This window comes from Nematostella vectensis, chromosome 3, assembly GCF_932526225.1.
Source record: "Nematostella vectensis chromosome 3, jaNemVect1.1, whole genome shotgun sequence".
Classification (NCBI taxonomy): Eukaryota; Metazoa; Cnidaria; class Anthozoa; order Actiniaria; family Edwardsiidae; genus Nematostella; species Nematostella vectensis.
The window spans coordinates 9,946,193-9,966,780 of record NC_064036.1 but is presented as its reverse complement, the minus strand read 5'-3'; the positions used below and the strand labels follow the sequence as shown (position 1 = coordinate 9,966,780).

Genomic DNA, 20,588 nt, shown 5'->3' with positions numbered 1-20,588 from the left:
GAGATAACAGATAACTAGAGTTCAAACTCTGATGTCTGTTTGATTGTACACACACTCTCTAGCATTAGAGGTAGTGAAACATTAGAGGTAGTAAAACTTTCCATCGCAGTCATTTCCGTATCTATTTTGGCGGGAATTTGGTACTCAAAAATCACGAGACTTCTAATTGTAAGTTGCCTAATAGCTCCCTACACGTTACACAATATTCTGGAAATACCTCGATCTGCTCCAAGGCGCCGTAAACCAGTTCTTCCGGGACGTAGTTGACGACTGACACCCCAATCCCCCCGGCCAAGCGAACCTGAATTACGAGCTCGGATGCCTGGGGATCAGTGTCCAGGCTCCTGGTGACGGTGGCTGTGCCAAGGGCGCCTTTTTGCTCCACGAGTAACCAACCCCTCATTTCTTCCTCCTCGCCCTGAGGAACACAAATATGGTCACTGCAGTTTCAAACAATTTCAAACAGCTCAATCGCCTTCAAACGTCGTCATTCAAAACCTGTGATGCCAGACTACTATTGAGATGTCACTGACTTACATGTAGCAGACTGTCTGTGGTACGAGGATAGTACGGAGGTGTGTATGACTTACATGTATCAGACTGTCTGTGATGCCAGACTAGTACCGAGCTGTCATTGACTTACATGTAGTAGACTGTCAGTGATGCGAAGCACTCTAGTTGGCCCGTCTGCAATCACCTTGACGGCCATACACCCTGATCCCGGGCGGAGCTTACACGTGGAGATACACTGCTCAAGGGGGATCTGCTCCTCCTTGGTGATGTTAGCTGGACCAAGCACGGCGTCCACGCCTAGTACCACACATAAATATTAACAATGAGATTTAACAGTCGCCATTTTGCACTCCTAGCAAAACACCAAGTGTGGGAAAGCATCTACTTTCATCGGATAATTTAGAGGCGTTATTGTGATTGACTTTGGTAATTGAAGTATAAAGCTTTGTTTTTAAATGACTGTTTCGAGATTTCTTCACACAATTCTATATTACAAGACGAAAGGGTCTTTCCGACATAAAAATTCAGTGGACCCAGTGGACCATACAGCAGAAGCAAGGACACCGTTAGAAATATTTACAGGCGGGAGGGGGAGGGAGTTGGGTACTTATTCCACTCACCGTCACGCAGTCCGCTAATCCCCCCACGTGACTGGACAAACAGTCCGGGCAGCCCGCATGTCATCCGTCCGTCCTGCAAAACAAGGATAACTATACCTTGGAACATCACTCATAACCACATGTAACGTAAGCTTGAAAAGTGGCTCTGTAAGGCGCAAACAATTCAAATGAGCGCTTCCTCTGGGACAGTTCATTACTTGGATGGGGGAGACGTGAAAAGTGCCATTCACTAAAAGGGGGAGCTTAAGACTAGTTAGGTATGCAAAGGGACGAAATCTAAACGCTTCGAAGGGCTTAAAAGAAACCTTTATTTAAAAAAAACAACGTTTCTTTACCTCGGTGAAGGCCCACGTCTGTGAGTGCTTCCTCCGCGTGTTCGGTTTACTGAGCACCAGACGCACGTACTTGCCGCAAGTGGGCGGGGCCAAGCTGTCAATATCAAGCACAAGGCCCGAGCTGCTGGTGGAAGGTTTGCGCGGGTCGGACAGCGGAGAGGAGCCCTCGTGGCGGAGCAAACCAGTTCCGGTCATGCGCCATAGCTGCGAGCGCTTCAGGGGCTCCTTCCGGCGAAGGATGACCGCGGTGCCTTGTGGGACGTCTAGTACCAGTTCTCTGCGGTCTAAGGGCGGCCCGTGGTCGGGTGCAGCCGAGCGAGCATGGAACGAGCCACACACGTGACCGTCGGTGCTATAAGAGTAAGGGTTTGGTATTGGTTAAAGCACTGAAAAGATGTGAAATATTTTATCGTTCCGTATCCAAGCTCCCCTTATAGAGTTAAAGAACCTTAGTCAACCACGACTTTGTTATTGTTTTCAACCAATCTTTCAAAACAAATTACGAGAACAAATCTCAAAGCAGCTACCAAATTAGAAATCGTATGCTTTATTTACCAAAATAAATGGAAAATACTCCAACTGTAAATTCGCTGATGAAAGTGGAAGATTTCCCGCTGTTTTTTGCTAAGATGATAAAATGGCGGCTAAAAGAGACACAGGGCGGGGTGTGGTTGGGCTGTGTAGGTCTTACCTGGTGAAAGTGTGAGTGAACACGATGTAGATGGGGTTGTAGTAGTACAGGCGTTCCCCAGAGCCCAGGATATTCATGAAGTACCGCGCGTAAGAGCTCCCGTCTACCACCCCCAGAGATAGCTCCGGAGGGAGGGTGGGCTCGTCCCAAGAGTACGGCACTGCGTGACAGGCATACATTATTAGTGATAGGTCATGCGTGCATTATTAGTGATAGGTCATGCGTGCATTATTAGTCATAGGTCATGGGAAAGGAAGTACTATCTTGACATGGTAAAAATCCTCTCGTTTACTTTAACCAGAATGACTTATTATATGGATACAGATCATAGACAGGATCTAGCTGCCTGGTTTGAGTAAATGTTCAGCCTGTGCATAAACCCAAAACTGCATTTTTTATGCCGTTTTATCTGGGCTGAACACATCAAAACATTAACAGTATTTGACATTAATCATTATTCTATGCTGCATAATTTCAACTGGGGGTTGGGGGTACCTGACTGTTTGGCTTGAAGTATGGTTCGAAGACGATCCTCTGTGCCTGACTGGAAAAACTTCACCGGCACCTTAAATAGATCATTAAATAGCAGCATTTAGAACAGTATCCAAATGCATACATAACACTATACAGAACAGTACTCGGCTAGACCATTTTTAAAATAGGATTTGTTGGCTCTTCGCTTCTGTCTTTTCAGAAGAGAATCGGGCCTGAAACTGACCTAAACAATTGTTGAAATTAAGCCGACACAGAATGAAAGTCACCTGGCAACGTTGGTGCACGTTTGCTGTGTGCAAGTTTCTGAGTGTTTTGACAAGTTTGCCGGTAGTGCCTTTGCGTGTTGCATACCTCGGATAACTTCTCTATCCTGTACGGAGGGGGGAGCTGTGAGGCGTTTGCCGGTAGTGCCTTTGTGTGTTGCATACCTCGGATAAGTTATCTATCCTGTACGGAGGGGGGAGCTGTGAGGCGTTTGCCGGTAGCGCATTTGTGTGTTGCATACCTCGGCCGGTAGTGCCTTTGCGTGTTGCATACCTCGGATAAGTTATCTATCCTGTACGGAGGGGGGAGCTGTGAGGCGTTTGCCGGTAGTGCCTTTGCGTGTTGCATACCTCGGAAAAGTTATCTATCCTGTACGGAGGGGGGGGGGGGGGGGGGGGGAGCTGTGAGGCGTTTGCCGGTAGTGCCTTTGTGTGTTGCATACCTCGGATAAGTTATCTATCCTGTACGGAGGGGGGAGCTGTGAGGCGTCAGAGAACAGCACGTGAAAAGTCGCGCCCTTTAGCATGATCTCCACACGTACAAACAGGGAGCATCCGTTCAGACTCCTGCAAGTGAGAGAAAAGTAGAAAACATTAATGAATAGTGAGTTCCATGGTTACACCAGCTTCATTCACATGACAAGATCTTCCATTTTTCGAACAAAGTGTATTTGTGATGGTCATCTTCTTGCATTTATTCAATTTGGATAGCCTTTGTATTATTCAATAATAGTTGATCATGTTTTATTGTAAAACTTCTACAGAGTAAACGTTTCTAATGTCTAAAATTTCAAGCAAGACACTGATGCCCATATTCCAAAAAAAAAAAATAGTGTTCAATATGATTCAAACTTGGTAAAATAACGGCCAAGCGTACTCTATACAACGGGCACGAATAAAACAGTCAAGTGCACTTGTCTAACTCAAAACCTCAAAACGGACACTCGTAAAACAGTCAAGTGCACTTGTATAACTCAAAACCTCATAACGGACACTCGTAAAACAGTCAAGTGTATTATTACACGGACACTCTTACACGCCAGGAGGAGTTTCAATGAATTCCTGTGATCACGACCTCTTTATCACTGTCCTTGCATACCTCATGTTAATGTGGAACGAGTCATCGCGGTCGATTTTGAACCCTCCGGACCACTGACAGTGCGATACGTCGTTTAGCCTAACAACACAAGAAAACGCAAGATGAAAGGGATATCAAGCCAATAGAATAACTAGGTGGTACGACTAGAACAAACATTTTTGTGGGCTTCAACTGCATCGTTATTAGCAAGGTTTCCTTTGTAGTTGTATGCGGGAAGTTACCTGATGCAGAGGAGCTGATCCAGGTCCGTGCGCGCCCAGTGGAACAGAACAAGCGCGCCGGGCAGTGCAGTCAGCGTGCCATCTGGGTTTCTGGTGCCCTGGTCACCACATAACACACAAGTGTTAAAGGACATTGGCATGCACCAGAAAGGACAGCGCAAGCAAAACAAGACAGCAAAAATCAAGCAGTATCAGGTAAAAAGCGGGACAGCGAAAAGCAAGCAATCCAAGACAGCACAAAGCAAGCAATCCAAGACAGCACAAAGCAAGCAATCCAAGACAGCACAAAGCAAGCAATCCAAGACAGCACAAAGCAAGCAATACAAGACAGCACAAAGCAAGCAATACAAAACAACACAAAGAAAAGAAAAAGGAGACAGCAAAAAGCAAGCAATCCAAGACAGCACAAAGCAAGCAATCCAGGACAGCACAAAGCAAGCAATACAAAACAACACAAAGAAAAGAAAAAGGAGACAGCGAAAAGCAAGCAATCCAAGACAGCACAAAGCAAGCAATCCAGGACAGCACAAAGCAAGCAATCCAAGACAGCACAAAGCAAGCAATACAAGACAGCACAAAGCAAGCAATACAAAACAACACAAAGAAAAGAAAAAGGAGACAGCGAAAAGCAAGCAATCCAAGACAGCACAAAGCAAGCAATACAAGACAGCACAAAGCAAGCAATACAAAACAACACAAAGAAAAGAAAAAGGGGACAGCGAAAAGCAAGAAATCCAGGACAGCACAAAGCATGCAATAGAAGACGTCGACACAAAGTATGCAATACAAAACAACACAAAGCAAGCAATAGAAGACGTAGACACAAAGCATGCAATACAAAACAACACAAAGAAAAGAAAAAGGAGACAGCACAAAGCAAGCAATCCAGGACAGCACAAAGCATGCAATAGAAGACGTCGACACAAAGTATGCAATAGAAGACGTCGACAAAAAGTATGCAATACAAAACAACACAAAGCAAGAAATAGAAGACGTCGACACAAAGCATGCAATACAACACTTCGACGAACCCGTTGGATTTAATTCACTTACTGCCTCGTCTACCAGACGTTACAGGTCCGCATACCTGATCCCTGACGAAGTGCCTCTGACTGAACGCAAGAGTGTGAGGTGTCTTGTTTTCAAGTTGATAACGCGTCGCGAAGGTGACGATTCGTGTCAGACAAAACCGACCGCGACCAAACCGCACGTCTATACCGATATCATACACCCTGGAAAATACAGGTCACGCAACACAAATCAGTCACGCAGCATACATAAGCAACGCAACACATATGGGTCATACGGCCGCGACCAAACCGCACGTCTTTACCGATATCATACACCCTGAAAAATACAGGTCACGCAACACAAATCGGTCACGCAGCATACATAAGTAACGCAACACATATGGGTCATACGGCCGCGACCAAACCGCACGTCTTTACCGATATCATACACCCTGAAAAATACAGGTCACGCAACACAAATCAGTCACGCAGCAAACATAAGTCACGCAATACATATGGGTCATACAGCCGCGACCAAACCGCATTTCTTAACCGATATCATACACCCTGAAAAATACAGGCCACGCAAGATAACCAGTCACGCAACACGCATACGTCACGCAATACTCAAAACACAGAAGTCGTACACAAATAGGTCGCGCAATACGTAAGAAACGCAACGCATGTTGGTCACGCAAAAAATATAGTAGCACAGAACATATGGGCCATACGGCCGCGACCATACCGCACGCTAATACCGATACCACCGATACCGAAAAATATGAGTCATTTACCACAGTAAGACACGCAGCACACAATGAATCACCCAACACATAAGTATATGAGTCGTAATGAGTCAAATATCTCAAAGTTACACAGGTCATAATGAGTCACACAATGTAAATGAGCCACACGATGAGTTATGATATGATCTGACTAGCGGAAACAAAGCACCGCAGGGCACGAATGCGCATACCATTTCCTCGCTGGGTTCAATTGCACTGCGCGACCTCTGCCAAACTGCGCGTGAAAACCACAGCTAGCTTGCGCATCAAATACGACCCTCCTACTGCCTTCCAGAGACCCACGGCGCGCTCTGTAATGATATACAGCATCTCAAGCACTCTGTAATGATATACAGCATCTCACATACGCACTCTGTAATGATATACATCATCTCACATACGCACACTGTAATGATATACAGCATCTCACATACGCACACTGTAATGATATACATCATCTCACATACGCACACTGTAATGATATACATCATCTTACATACGCACACTGTAATGATATACATCATCTCACATACGCACACTGTAATGATATACAGCATCTCACGCACTCTGTAATGATATACAGCATCTCACATACGCACACTGTAATGATATACAGCATCTCACGCACTCTGTAATGATATACAGCATCTCACATACGCACACTGTAATGATATACATCATCTCACATACGCACACTGTAATGATATACATCATCTCACATACGCACACTGTAATGATATACAGCATCTCACGCACTCTGTAATGATATACAGCATCTCACATACGCACACTGTAATGATATACAGCATCTCACGCACTCTGTAATGATATACAGCATCTCACATACGCACTCTGTAATGATATACATCATCTCACCCACTCTGTAATGATATACAGCATCTCACATACGCACTCTGTAATGATATACAGCATCTCACATACGCACTTTGTAATGATATACAGCATCTCACATACGCACTCTGTAATGATATACATCATCTAACATACGCACACTGTAATGATATACAGCATCTCACATACGCACTCTGTAATGATATACAGCATCTCACATACACACTCTGTAATGAAATACAGCATCTCACATACGCACTCTGTAATGATATACAGCATCTCACATACGCACTCTGTAATGAAATACATCATCTCACATACGCACTCTGTAATGAAATACAGCATCTCACATACGCACTCTGTAATGATATACAGCATCTCACATACGCACTCTGTAATGATATACAGCATCTCACATACACACTCTGTAATGATATACAGCATCTCACATACGCACTCTGTAATGATATACAGCATCTCACATACACACTCTGTAATGAAATACATCATCTAACATACGCACACTGTAATGATATACAGCATCTAACATACGCACTCTGTAATGATATACAGCATCTCACATACGCACTCTGTAATGATATACAGCATCTCACATACGCACACTGTAATGATATACAGCATCTCACATACGCACTCTGTAATGATATACAGCATCTCACATACACACTCTGTAATGAAATACAGCATCTCACATACGCACTCTGTAATGATATACAGCATCTCACATACGCACTCTGTAATGATATACAGCATCTCACATACGCACTCTGTAATGATATACAGCATCTCACATACGCACTCTGTAATGAAATACAGCATCTCACATACGCACTCTGTAATGATATACAGCATCTCACATACACACTCTGTAATGAAATACAGCATCTCACATACGCACTCTGTAATGATATACAGCATCTCACATACGCACTCTGTAATGATATACAGCATCTCACATACGCACTCTGTAATGATATAGAGCATCTCACATACACGCTCTGTAATGATATACAGCATCTCACATACGCGCTCTGTAATGATATACAGCATCTCACATACGCACTCTGTAATGATATACATCATCTCACCCACTCTGTAATGATATACATCATCTCACTACGCACTCTGTAATGATATACAGCATCTCACATACGCACTCTGTAATGATATACATCATCTCACATACGCACTTTGTAATGATATACAGCATCTCACATACGAACTTTGTAATGATATACAGCATCTCACATACGCACACTGTAATGATATACAGCATCTCACATACGCACTCTGTAATGATATACAGCATCTCACATACGCACTCTGTAATGATATACAGCATCTCACATACGCACTCGGTAATGATATACAGCATCTCACATACGCACTCTGTAATGATATACAGCATCTCACATACGCACACTGTAATGAAATACAGCATCTCACATACGCACTCTGTAATGATATACAGCATCTCACATACGCACTCTGTAATGATATACAGCATCTCACATACGCACACTGTAATGATATACAGCATCTCACATACGCACTCTGTAATGATATACATCATCTCACATACGCACTCTGTAATGATATACAGCATCTCACATACACACTCTGTAATGATATACAGCATCTCACATACGCACACTGTAATGATATACATCATCTCACATACGCACACTGTAATGATATACATCATCTCACATACGCACTCTGTAATGATATACAGCATCTCACATACGCACTCTGTAATGATATACAGCATCTCACATACACACTCTGTAATGATATACAGCATCTCACATACGCACACTGTAATGATATACAGCATCTCACATACGCACTCTGTAATGATATACATCATCTAACATACGCACACTGTAATGATATACAGCATCTCACATACGCACTCTGTAATGATATACAGTATCTCACATACGCACTCTGTAATGATATACAGCATCTCACATATGCACTCTGTAATGATATACAGCATCTCACATACGCACTCTGTAATGATATACAGCATCTAACATACGCACTTTGTAATGATATACATCATCTCACATACGCACTTTGTAATGATATACAGCATCTCACATACGCACTTTGTAATGATATACAGCATCTCACATACGCACTCTGTAATGAAATACAGCATCTCACATACGCACTCTGTAATGATATACAGCATCTCACATACGTAATCTGTTATGATATACAGCATTTCGCAACAGAACACACAGACTCTCTGATAAAATACTCAAACATTCAACATTCTCATCGAAAGCAGTGAAATTCATGTACTATATACACCAGAAGAGGCCAAACTACTTACTTATCTGGCCTCCCGTCGGCCTGTCGAGCGTGAACACGGTTGAACTCCCTGGGAGTGTCCAACGAAAATGGAGAGCACCTGAAAGAGAGGAGCAAATAAGAATCCGCACATAATCGCGTTAAAGAAAAACGATTAACAACGAATTGTACTTAAAGCATTGAGATAAAACACGCCTAAGCACGCGTCCGTCACTGTGTGGTTGGATCAAATGGGACACACTATGGCACGGGTGATACACGCGTGGGGATGTCCTACCACGCGTGTTTTGTGCCGAGTAGACATACTTACCATATGGGCTTCCCAGTCCCTGCGTGGTATGAATTGCCAATACGCATCTGACACCTAGAAATCACCACAAAACATATTTAAACAAAAGGGACGTTATGTCATGACGACTGTGGAAAAACAGTGAACTGCGTAGGTACAGACCTGCCGGGCGTGTCCCTGTCGATGAAGCTGAAGAGAAGCGGCGTGAGACTTCGCGCCATCTCGTGCTCTTCAAACTGACCCGCCATCTCGTGGGACGAGCCCTCCTGTCTGAAGATGAGCGGGATCCCTGTGTTATTCACCATCCAGTATGGCGCGAAGATAGATATCTGAAAGCCGAGAGATGAACGGCTGTAGACAGTGTGTTTGAATGTAAAAGGAACCCCGCTCTAAGGAAAACTTATTAATAAGGACTGGTATAGGTCTTAGTTGTGTCTATAAATAGGGTTTCAATTTACTCAAAATGGCAGAGGACAAACTGAAATATTAAGAAAAACCAAATAAGTAATCGTGAAACCCCACCTCTTACAAACGAGTTTACTTTATTCGAGTAATAAATCTAGATTTAGAGAAGTGACAAAACATGGATGAGAAGGGCTCTTCGGTAACTAGAGATGAATAGTTGCCTTGTTGATATATTCGACTGGTATCTCAACCCAGGTGTGATCAAGTGTTCCGATGTGGACTAGCCATGATTAATTGTTCTCTAAGATTCCCAGGAAATATCTGCTTACCCTTAGCGCCCCTCCTGGTCGTACGATGACCAACACGTTAAGAACTAGTGATCGTCGGTTAGTGTCCCGTAGTTCCACGTGTGTGATCGGGTGTTCCGCGAGATTGCCACGCTTGGTGACGCGCAGATTCTCACAATACGTGAAGTTCTCAATGCTAAAGCCGAGGTCAAATGGCTTGTCTGGATCCGCCTGAAAGATAGCAAACACGTGAACGGTGTGAGTCTTACACGATCGAAACGAAAAGGTGTGTAAGAATTATGGACCCCAAATAAAGATATTGGCAGGGAAATTGCTTAGACCTCCTCACAAATAATGCAAACACAATATATTAGATTCCTCAGGCTTTTTTCTTGTGATAGAAGGCTCGTGTATCATTCAGTCTTTCTATCAATAGCAGGATGTTTAGTAAACCGCGGCCCACGGGAAACTCGTTACGCAGACCCTTTAATTGTGATGGAAGGCTCGTGTATCATTCAGTCTCTCTATCAATCGCAGGATGTTTAGTAAACCGCGGCCCACGGGAAACTCGTTACGCAGACCATTTAATTGTGATGGAAGGCTCATGTAGTATTCAGTCTCTCTATCAATAGCGGGTTGTTTAGTAAACCGCGGGAAACGGGAAACCCACGGGAAACTCGTGACACAGACCATTTAATTGTGATGGAAGGCTCGTGTATCATTAATTCTCTATCAACTTGTGACGCAGTCCCTCTAATAACCTTGACTCACCGCAGTCCCTCTAATAATCTGACTCACCGCAGTCCCTCTAATAACCTTGAATCACCGCAGTCCCTCTAATAACCTTAACTCACCGCAGTCCTTCTAATAACCTTGACTCACCGAGTAAATAGGGGTGGAGCGGCCAGCCTTGATGTCCCCCTTGACACCGACGCTCTTGACTTGATAGCTCAGGTCACACGGCAACAGGTTGATTAGAACCACAGGGGCCACTATCGAGATGGTGTGCGCCGGATGGGACACTAACTTGAAGGTGCTGGGCTGATAGACCAGTTCACTCATGACGTCATCTTCGGGAAAGCCTTCCCGCCGAACGACGGCACAGAACCTGAAAAATGGACCGATCAGTCTATGTAGCGTGTCATATGTAGCGTCATATCATATGTGCAAAATCTGACGAATAGACCGATCAGTCTATGTAGCGTGTCATATGTAGCGTTAAATCACACGTGCAAAACCTGACAAATAGACCGATCAGTCTATGTAGCGTGTCATATGTAGCGTCAAATCACACGTACAAAACCTGACAAATAGACCGATCAGTCTATGTAGCGTGTCATATGTAGCATCAAATCACACGTGCAAAACCTGACAAACAAACAGATCAGTGCATGGAATATAACAAGTGGACTATCTAAGGTTATACCACACATGGCCCCGGCGGCCGGCGGAAGCGCCAGCTATTTTCCACCGAGCGCCGGCTACTTTTTTTTTAAAGTCGGCTTAAGTTTTATTTGAACTAAAAAAGATAAAATTACTTCCACTCCTACTTATCAATCTCCACCGCCTACTATAAAGTTAATGAAAGCCCTGAGGCATAAAACATGTTGCATTTATTAAGAATCAGCTTTTAAATCAAAACATTTTGGCACATTTTCTCCATCACATTTTCTCATTCACTAATCTTAAATTTTGTTCTTCGAGTTGGACACGCAAGAAACAGAATGCTTGACCTGGTCCCTATGTGCCTCCTAGGGCGTGACATTCACGTCAATCACATAGACACACTACTTAATTTGAATTTCTTTGTGCTGCCGGGGGCGTGGCATTCACGTGCTAAAGGCTCTGTACATCTGGTCTGTTCTAATACCTGAATTTCTTTGTGCTAAAGGCTCTGATACATCTGCTCTGTTCTCATACCTGAATTTCTTTCTGCTACCGGGGGTGTGGCATTCACGTGCTAAAGGCTCTGTACATCTGGTCTGTTCTCGTACCTAGATTTCTTTGTGCGAAAGGCTCTGTACATCTGGTCTGTTCTCATACCTGAATTTCTTTGTGCTAAAGGCACTGGTGTATCTGGTCTGTTCTCATACCTGAATTTCTTTGTGCTAAAGGCTTTGTACATCTTGTCTGTTCTCATACCTGAACTTCTTTGTGCTACCGGGGGCGTAACATTCACGTGCTCAAGGCACTGGTACATCTGGTCTGTTCTCATACCTGCATTTCTTTCTGCTACCGGGGGCGTGGCATTCACGTGCTCACGGCACTGGTACATCTGGTCTGTTCTCATACCTGAATTTATTTGTGCTAAAGGCACTGGTATATCTGGTCTGTTCTCATACCTGAATTTCTTTGTACTAAAGGCTCTGTACATCTGGTCTATTCTCATACCTGAACTTCTTTGTGCTACCGGGGGCGTGGCATTCACGTGCTCAAGGCACTGGTACATCTGGTCTGTTCTCATACCTGAATTTCTTTGTGCTGCCGGGGGCGTGGCACTCACGTGCGTACCCCACCGTGTGGTGAGTTCTGGTCACGCTCTTCCACTCCATGGGCTCTGAGCAGAATCCCACGCTCACGCCCTGGGGGCGCGCGTACAGCTGCCACGTGACCGCACGCAGCGGGATGCACATGTGCTTGTGCGGTTGGATAGGAGGGAGGGTCACGTGACCTGTAGATCAACAGGGGAAACAAGGTTAACAGGAAACACGTTTCGGAACGACGGTAACTGGAAACTATTTAACCTTTTTTTGCAAGTTTTTCAAGAAAGAAGACATATATCTACTCCATTGACAAAAGCGTAGCAGTAGCGTTATATTCAAAATTCCGCTAATTCCGGTTGCGGACTTAGCGGAAGTGGAGCTTCACTTTTCAGGACCAGATCCAGTTGGCTTCATTGCAAGGCAAATATCTGGGCAAAGCAACCAAAATATCGAGTAAAAAAATTTACTCAAATATGAAACTTTCTACCCTGGTATGATGTGGGTCCCTGAAGCTTGACTTCCACTGGAATATCGGTCTTGTTGAGGACGGAAAGAGAGGACTGGACGGAGACCACCTTGCGAGCCCCGCCTTCCAACGTCACGTCAAACACAATGCGTGCGGGATGAATATCTGATGCCTGAGAAATACACAAACGAACACAATCCGCGCGGGATGAATATATGATGCCTGAGAAATACACAAACGAACACAATCCGCGCGGGATGAATATCTGATGCCTGAGAAATACACAAACGAACACAATGCGCGCGGGATGAATATCTGATGCCTGAGAAATACACAAAAGAACACAATCCGCGCGGGATGAATATCTGATGCCTGAGAAATACATAAACGAACACAATGCGCGCGGGATGAATATCTGATGCCTGAGAAATACACAAAAGAACACAATCCGCGCGGGATGAATATCTGATGCCTGAGAAATACATAAACAAACACAATGCGTGCGGGATTATTATATGATGCCTGAGAAATACATAAACAAACACAATGCGTGCGGGATTATTATATGATGCCTGTGAAATACACAAACAAACACAATGCGTGCGGGATGAATATCTGATGCCTGAGAAATATATAAACAAACACAATGCGTGCGGGATTATTATATGATGCCTACGACATACAGAACAACTGGTTAATAAATATCTTAGCAATAAGCGTTACAAGGACTGAGAATTTTACATTAGTCCATTTTACTAGTTCTTTCCATAGTCCATCACGGATATAAAATTAACGTACCACAGGGTTCCCATCCGTGGCCTGTGGTTGAGCCTGCCGGAAGAACTTCCCAACACGGTCGACAGATACTGGGGTCACAGGTGCCCAGCCTTCCACCTGAACAACTATTTGGTGCACGATGAAATCATGGGTGTCCTGTCGAGGGAAACAGCAGAAAATGAGTAGACATAGTATTGTTATTGGTTATGGTGAATATCTCGTGAAGGACCATCGCAGTGGAATTAACATGCTTGACACCCCCGCACTATATTTCTACGGTCAGGAGAAGTTCCAGAGGTAGAACACTGTCTTTCATATGTTTCTCTCGACCTAGATTCGGGGCATTTCTACAGTTCTACCAGACGGGGTAAGTCGCGTTAATTTGCGACCCCGCACACCCCCATTGTCTTAACTTCACATACGCCGGGGTATTATTTGCCGCTCTTGAACTCTACAAAACTGTCTCCCGTAACTGTAGAGGCTTTGAGTGTAGTAGTTGAGCGTGTAAGTTGTGAGCTAAGAAACTATGTCGTTTAAATTGATGAATTTTAGGATGTCAAATATATAAGGTCGAACAAATCCCGTACCAAAATCATGGGAGTACCCCTCCCCCTAGGGATGGGAAAGGTATTTGCGCTGGAATAGCTTTAAAATGGTAAGTTGTACTTTTAATTTATGCTAACTCTTTTGTTGACTAACATTTCTAACTGAGCTTCCACAATGTCTGATTAACTAATAGAACGCTCGGGCAGCAACTTTTGTCTCTACGAACGTTGTTTGTTTTATCCGCGTTGTAATTGCTTTGGTGTCCCAAACTGAGGCACCAGTCCTGATAAACTCACCTTGTGCCTCATCTTCTCCCTTGAGCTGAACTCAAATGGAATCTCTTCGCCGGCGGCCACCTCGCGCCACTCGGACATCTTGTCATAGCCAGGTCCATGCGCGTCATGAGGGGCCAGCTTTAGGCCTGTGTTCGTGATGATGACACGGGAGGGAGTGGTGGTAATGGTACGGAACATCAACAGACAGCCTATGGTACAATAACGATGATAAGTCAAATATGTCAAAGCGGTGGTGATGGTTCATTACATCAACAGACAGCCTATGGTACAATAACGATGATAAGTCAAATATGACAAAGCGGTGGTGATGGTTCATAACATCAACAGACAGCCTATGGTACAATAACGATGATAAGTCAAATATGTCAAAGCGGTGGTGATGGTTCATAACATCAACAGACAGCCTATGGTACAGTAGCGATGATAAGTCAAATATGTCAAAGCGGTGGTGATGGTTCATAACATCAACAGACAGCCTATGGTACAATAACGATGATAAGTCAAATATGTCAAAGCGGTGGTGATGGTTCATAACATCAACAGACAGCCTATGGTACAGTAGCGATGATAAGTCAAATATGTCAAAGCGGTGGTGATGGTTCATAACATCAACAGACAGTCTATGGTACAATAACGATGATAAGTCAAATATGTCAAAGCGGTGGTGATGGTTCATAACATCAACAGACAGCCTATGGTACAATAACGATGATAAGTCAAATATGTCAAAGCGGTGGTGATGGTTCATAACATCAACAGACAGCCTATGGTACAGTAGCGATGATAAGTCAAATATGACAAAGCGGTGGTGATGGTAGGGAACACCAGTAAACCTTGTACAATTAAGACACCATGTCAAAAGATCTGCAGCACTTATCAAATAAGAAAGGATGAACGCTAAAAGTTATCGATGATCTGTGGTTTGCCTCGAGATAATATATACGGAACAGGATTTAATTTTCACCCATCGTGCCACGATTCACTCTGAACGCCACTCTTTTTCAAACACACGACCATCCTCACTACAGGACCCTACCACTTGGCCACAAAGGCTTTCTTACCAGTGTTATTCCTGATCGCATAAGGCACGAAAGGGGCTCTCCTCCTGTGCTGTCCTCCAAGCGACACGAGAGAAGTGCTAGATTCTGGTCTTCTCTCGGGGCTTCCTCCTCCACTCTCTACACTGACGCTACGGCTGAAGCTATCATCCCTGGCGCGGGACCCCACCAGGGTGGAGCTTGAGCCTGCTGCCACCAGGGTGGTACTGCTGGTGGCAGCGGACGGGGCGGGGGAAGTGAGGGAGTCCGCCCTCCCGTAGAGGTCCTCTGTCCAGCTGGACAAAGTCTGGTTGATCATGTTGATGAGGACGGTGGTGACGGTGATATCCAGTCGGTCGGGGGCTGGGGAAAATCATAACGTGATGGGGTTGGGATTTACACGGAGTCGATCAGGCACTGGAATACGCCACCGACGATTTCAGAGCTTAATGTTTAGTTAGAATAACTGATAAAAAACACGTAATAGTGCTTTTTGTACTGTGAAAACTTAACGATGCCCTAAGTGTAAGGACACCACTATAAGGACCCACTATAAGGACCCACTATAAGGACACCCATTTAAAAAAGGACACCTCGTTATTGAGAAGAGCTTTCAAAGTCTGCTGCATATGTACATACGTATCTAATATTTTGGTGGACGCATTCGACGGCAATTTTAAAAGTAAAGAGGTATCAAGTTAAGTCAGGTAAAAAGTAGCAAAAAAAGCTAGCAAAATACTATTTCACTAACCGTTTAGTTGACGAGGAGTCGTTTGGGTGTCTTCTTTGTCTCAAGCTAGGGATATACTAATTTACTTAGCGCGTCCAGTTTGACGAGGAGTCGTTTGGGTGTTTTGTCTCAAGCTAACAAAATACTAATCCACTAACCGTCAAGTTTGACGAGGAGTCGTTTGGGTGTCTTCTTTGTCTTTTGCTGCTGCTGCCAGTGGAGCTGACATCTGAAACGTGACAACCGAGCAAAATATGGAAGAGGTATAAACACTTTAAGGTCCCCTCGCCTTGGAGGCTTTGCACAATTAGAAACTCTCGCTTAACCACTTACAGCGGCGCGTATGTTCAAAGGTGCGAGCTTTGCTTCTTACAATGCAACGCGCGCTACCGTGGCCACCTTAGCGGCGCGTATGTTCAAAGGTGCGAGCTTTGCTTCTTACAATGCGACGCGCGCTACCGTGGCCACTTTGGCAGTCAGTGGAAGTAAACCAAACTGACAATAATTGGCCAGTTTCCTTTACCTTGGTGATCACGGTAGCGCGTCGCTACAATAAAACTTTTGGTTTCGATGATGACTATCCACAGCATAATCTTACAATATTATCATCATCAATATAACTTATCTCCACCATTAACGCAAACAATATCGTCATCGCAAGCATAATCTCAAACGTCATCATTATCAATATAAGCATTATCATATAAACACTTCCATTGACTCAGTGATTCAATTCAGTGGTACGGGCTTCGCTTTTCATCCAAGAGGACCCGGATCTAAACTACGGTGAGGTCAGCTTGGGATATTTTTCAGAAATATCTGAAAAAAACTGTGCTTCTGCATCCTTAGACAGCGATCACTTATTGCAAGTCGCCTTTTATTAAAAAAAATTATGGCAGACAATAAAGAATTATTTGTATATATTGTTTATGCAGTTTTGTTATTTTCGATATCGGTGATTTAAGGAATTATAATAACAATAACTTGACAATTAAGGCAAGAACAGTACTTACTTCCATGGCTCTATCCAAGGCTCCCAGCCAGACACCATGCGGTTATAATACTCGACAGTGAGCGTACAGTTAGCGGCGCCATCACCAGTGGCTTGCAGATCGTGCCAAAAGTACAGGCCTACAGCAAGAAGATATCACAAACAACTGCACTAATTATCCTACTACCATAATTATCAGCAGCAGCATCACCAACATGAACAACACCATTATCATCATCAACATAAACACTTTGCTTGAAAGTTATACAATCATCAGTCGGTCATCATAATCTCCAAGAACAATATCATCTACATCACTAGGATCAATATTGCCTCCATATATCATTCAAGCTCTTTTCAGACCCCTTCTTCGCCCTACCAAAGTTATCAGCAGTATCACACCCTACACATGCCCCCAATCTCACAAATACTCACTCCGTGTCTCCGCAGTCATCGATCAGACACACGAACCTTGTACCACACCTTACACATGCCCCCAGTCTCACAAATACTCACCCTGTGTGCTGAGCTCTATCAGCGGAACGTCCGTGTCTCCGCAGTCATCGATAAGACACACGCACACTGTACCATACCCTACACATGCCCCCAGTCTCACAAATACTCACCCTGTGTACTGAGCTCTATCAGCGGAACGTCCGTGTCTCCGCAGTCATCGATAAGACACACGAACCTTGTACCACACCCTACACATGCCCCCAGTCTCACAAATACTCCTTGTACCACACCCTACACATGCCCCCAGTCTCACAAATACTCACCCTGTGTACTGAGCTCTATCAGCGGAACGTCCGTGTCTCCGCAGTCATCGATAAGACACACGAACCTTGTACCACACCCTACACATGCCCCCAGTCTCACAAATACTCACCCTGTGTACTGAGCTCTATCAGCGGAACGTCCGTGTCTCCGCAGTCATCGATAAGACACACACACACTGTACCTGCACGAACCTGTAGAGAGATACCAACAGTAAATGGACGAAAGGGCGACCATCATGGAATGGCGTTAGTAGCGCTGTAGTAGCTGAAAGATAAGGCCTCTTCCTTTACAAGCAATAGGTCCGAGGTAGGAGACTGAGTCTACACAGCCTAAATTGATAGCTTTATATCCCTGCTTGGAATTTAAGTGAAGACATTTTGGAAGCCGGTACAGAGGTTAAACACGAGGTTCCAATATAAAAGCTCCTCCCACCACCAGGATTTCAATGACCCAACATGTCAGAACAATTGCTCTGAGCGCTAAATTCAAATTTTATATTCTAAACCGCTAGACTTGTTTCCCTAAAATCGTAAAATAATGTTATACCAACCTGCGTGTATTCTAAAATATGAGCATTTTCATCACAGCACGAGAACAATTTATACAGATGCGCTGGTTATGGAAACAATACGTACTTTTAATCTGTCGCCTGCATTAACTTTATTACCTGGAATAAACGGGCGGGAATGCTGACCCTTCAAATCGTCATCAATGACAGTTCACGCTCATGATTGTATAATAGCTTCGTTCATTAATCTCGCTTACAGCGTGAATGAAATTGTCAATATTGTAGCTGTGAAAGCGTGTCTTTACTACCTAACAACATTATGGATTCAGCCGTACATCAATCCTGGGGAGCTACGACGAAGGGCTAACGCACGAAACGTCAGCGCAACCACTCTGTTTCACAGAGGCGTTTAACATACCTTTTCAACCTTGTGTTGATTCATACCTGAAGAAGTACCAGCCTTCCCCTTATCCTGATTAGCAGGAGTATTGGGTGTGGCGAGTCCCTTGCTACTTATTCCATACAAGATCATTGCCAAAGTAGATACGTACTTCAAATCCGGCGAACTGCCAGCCCTCACCATCGCCCTGCTTAGCGGGGATAATGGGTGTTGCGTTCTCTAGCAGCCACGTGGCCGATGCCTCAAGCCGCCCAGCCGTCGCGATTAGTGCGTTAATGCAGTCTACCTCCTCGAACCCTAGCTCCATCAAACGGCGAACGAGAGCGTCTAAAAACAGATGATAATTCTATTGGAGCTAAGACAAAGGAGTTGAAGTTCAATTAAAACATGGCTTTATGAATAACATTGTAGGACTCTTGGTATCCTTCATTAGAGGATTCTTGTTCATAACATAAAATTTTACAACCAAAAAGTGACAGAGTAGTTTAGTACGAACCATCGAAGTCATGGTCTGGGATTTCTTGCTTGGCCTTGCTCTCTGTCTTCATGGCCTTGTTAAGCTGGCGCATCACCGAGTCAAAGATACTCAGGTACAACTTGTAATCATTGTACGAAATCCGCATGTTGAAGGAAGACTGAAGAGTTATCTGCAACAACAACAGTCGTGGAGTAAAGGCACGAAATTCGCGAGGATAGGCGTATACGTGGAGTACTGTATAAAACAATTAGCGTCGCCCGATTTAATAAGGACTGCTTATGAAAGTTCCCTATTTTTTTGGATTTTTGGACTGCTGAAGTGAAAATCACAAAGTAAAGGCGCGGTAGCCCCACAGATTTAGTACTGTAGTGAAAAAATGCTTTTAAATGCCGAAAGCAAGCCATGGTTTCTGTGGCTAGAAATCATAAAACTGTTCTTTGGAAATGTACAAAAGTAAAGCAGTTGTACTACTACTCTACGCGCCGACACTATAGGGACAAGATCAGGGTTTGGTTTCCTCGTTTCACGGGATTCAACTGCATTTCCCTGTACCTCTACACTTGGAAGAGGTTCGCTGGTAATTTCTAGAAGCCCCACGGTGCGACGGCCCAGTTGGCGGCGAGCATTGTTCAGGTCGATCAGTGCTGTGGTTGGGTCAATGATGGACTGGGCGGTGTCTTCCTCGCACGAGAAGATGCAGGAAAACATCTCCAAGTTCTGAATGCTGCACGATAACCACTTCTGGGTCTGCAGGTGCGGTCGCCATGCTAACACTGCGGTCAGCTGGTGAGAACGTACAAATTAGCACAAGGAGGATTCAAATAAGCACAGGGATCAACTAGCGAGTAATGCAGACGTACAAATACTGAGGATTGACGTGAGTACAGA

At 44.2% G+C, this 20,588-nt stretch overlaps 1 protein-coding gene across 3 annotated transcripts in view; it reads right to left on the bottom strand.

Annotated features, from left to right (window-relative positions):
- LOC5513271 (intermembrane lipid transfer protein VPS13D) overlaps positions 1–20,588 on the bottom strand; it is a 53,964-nt gene that overhangs the window by 6,885 nt on the left and 26,491 nt on the right. Inside the window, exons 39-66 of one of the 3 annotated variants that reach the window (XM_048724806.1) lie at positions 20,253–20,483; positions 19,719–19,869; positions 19,374–19,549; positions 18,496–18,505; positions 18,051–18,122; positions 17,557–17,674; positions 16,702–16,772; positions 15,838–16,176; positions 14,777–14,964; positions 13,956–14,090; positions 13,179–13,329; positions 12,675–12,879; positions 11,091–11,316; positions 10,251–10,439; positions 9,679–9,845; positions 9,538–9,591; positions 9,250–9,327; positions 6,224–6,343; positions 5,325–5,469; positions 4,238–4,335; positions 4,017–4,094; positions 3,361–3,484; positions 2,655–2,724; positions 2,160–2,319; positions 1,469–1,820; positions 1,134–1,206; positions 644–810; positions 218–418 (exon numbers count right to left, since the gene is read on the bottom strand). In XM_048724806.1, the coding sequence (XP_048580763.1) occupies positions 218–418; positions 644–810; positions 1,134–1,206; positions 1,469–1,820; positions 2,160–2,319; positions 2,655–2,724; positions 3,361–3,484; positions 4,017–4,094; positions 4,238–4,335; positions 5,325–5,469; positions 6,224–6,343; positions 9,250–9,327; positions 9,538–9,591; positions 9,679–9,845; positions 10,251–10,439; positions 11,091–11,316; positions 12,675–12,879; positions 13,179–13,329; positions 13,956–14,090; positions 14,777–14,964; positions 15,838–16,176; positions 16,702–16,772; positions 17,557–17,674; positions 18,051–18,122; positions 18,496–18,505; positions 19,374–19,549; positions 19,719–19,869; positions 20,253–20,483 (4,149 nt within the window). Of the gene's footprint in view, positions 1–217; positions 419–643; positions 811–1,133; positions 1,207–1,468; positions 1,821–2,159; positions 2,320–2,654; positions 2,725–3,360; positions 3,485–4,016; positions 4,095–4,237; positions 4,336–5,324; positions 5,470–6,223; positions 6,344–9,249; positions 9,328–9,537; positions 9,592–9,678; positions 9,846–10,250; positions 10,440–11,090; positions 11,317–12,674; positions 12,880–13,178; positions 13,330–13,955; positions 14,091–14,776; positions 14,965–15,837; positions 16,177–16,701; positions 16,773–17,556; positions 17,675–18,050; positions 18,123–18,423; positions 18,506–19,373; positions 19,550–19,718; positions 19,870–20,252; positions 20,484–20,588 lie in introns of all 3 variants that reach the window. The other 2 variants (XM_048724805.1, XM_048724807.1) reach the window with 2 other exon arrangements.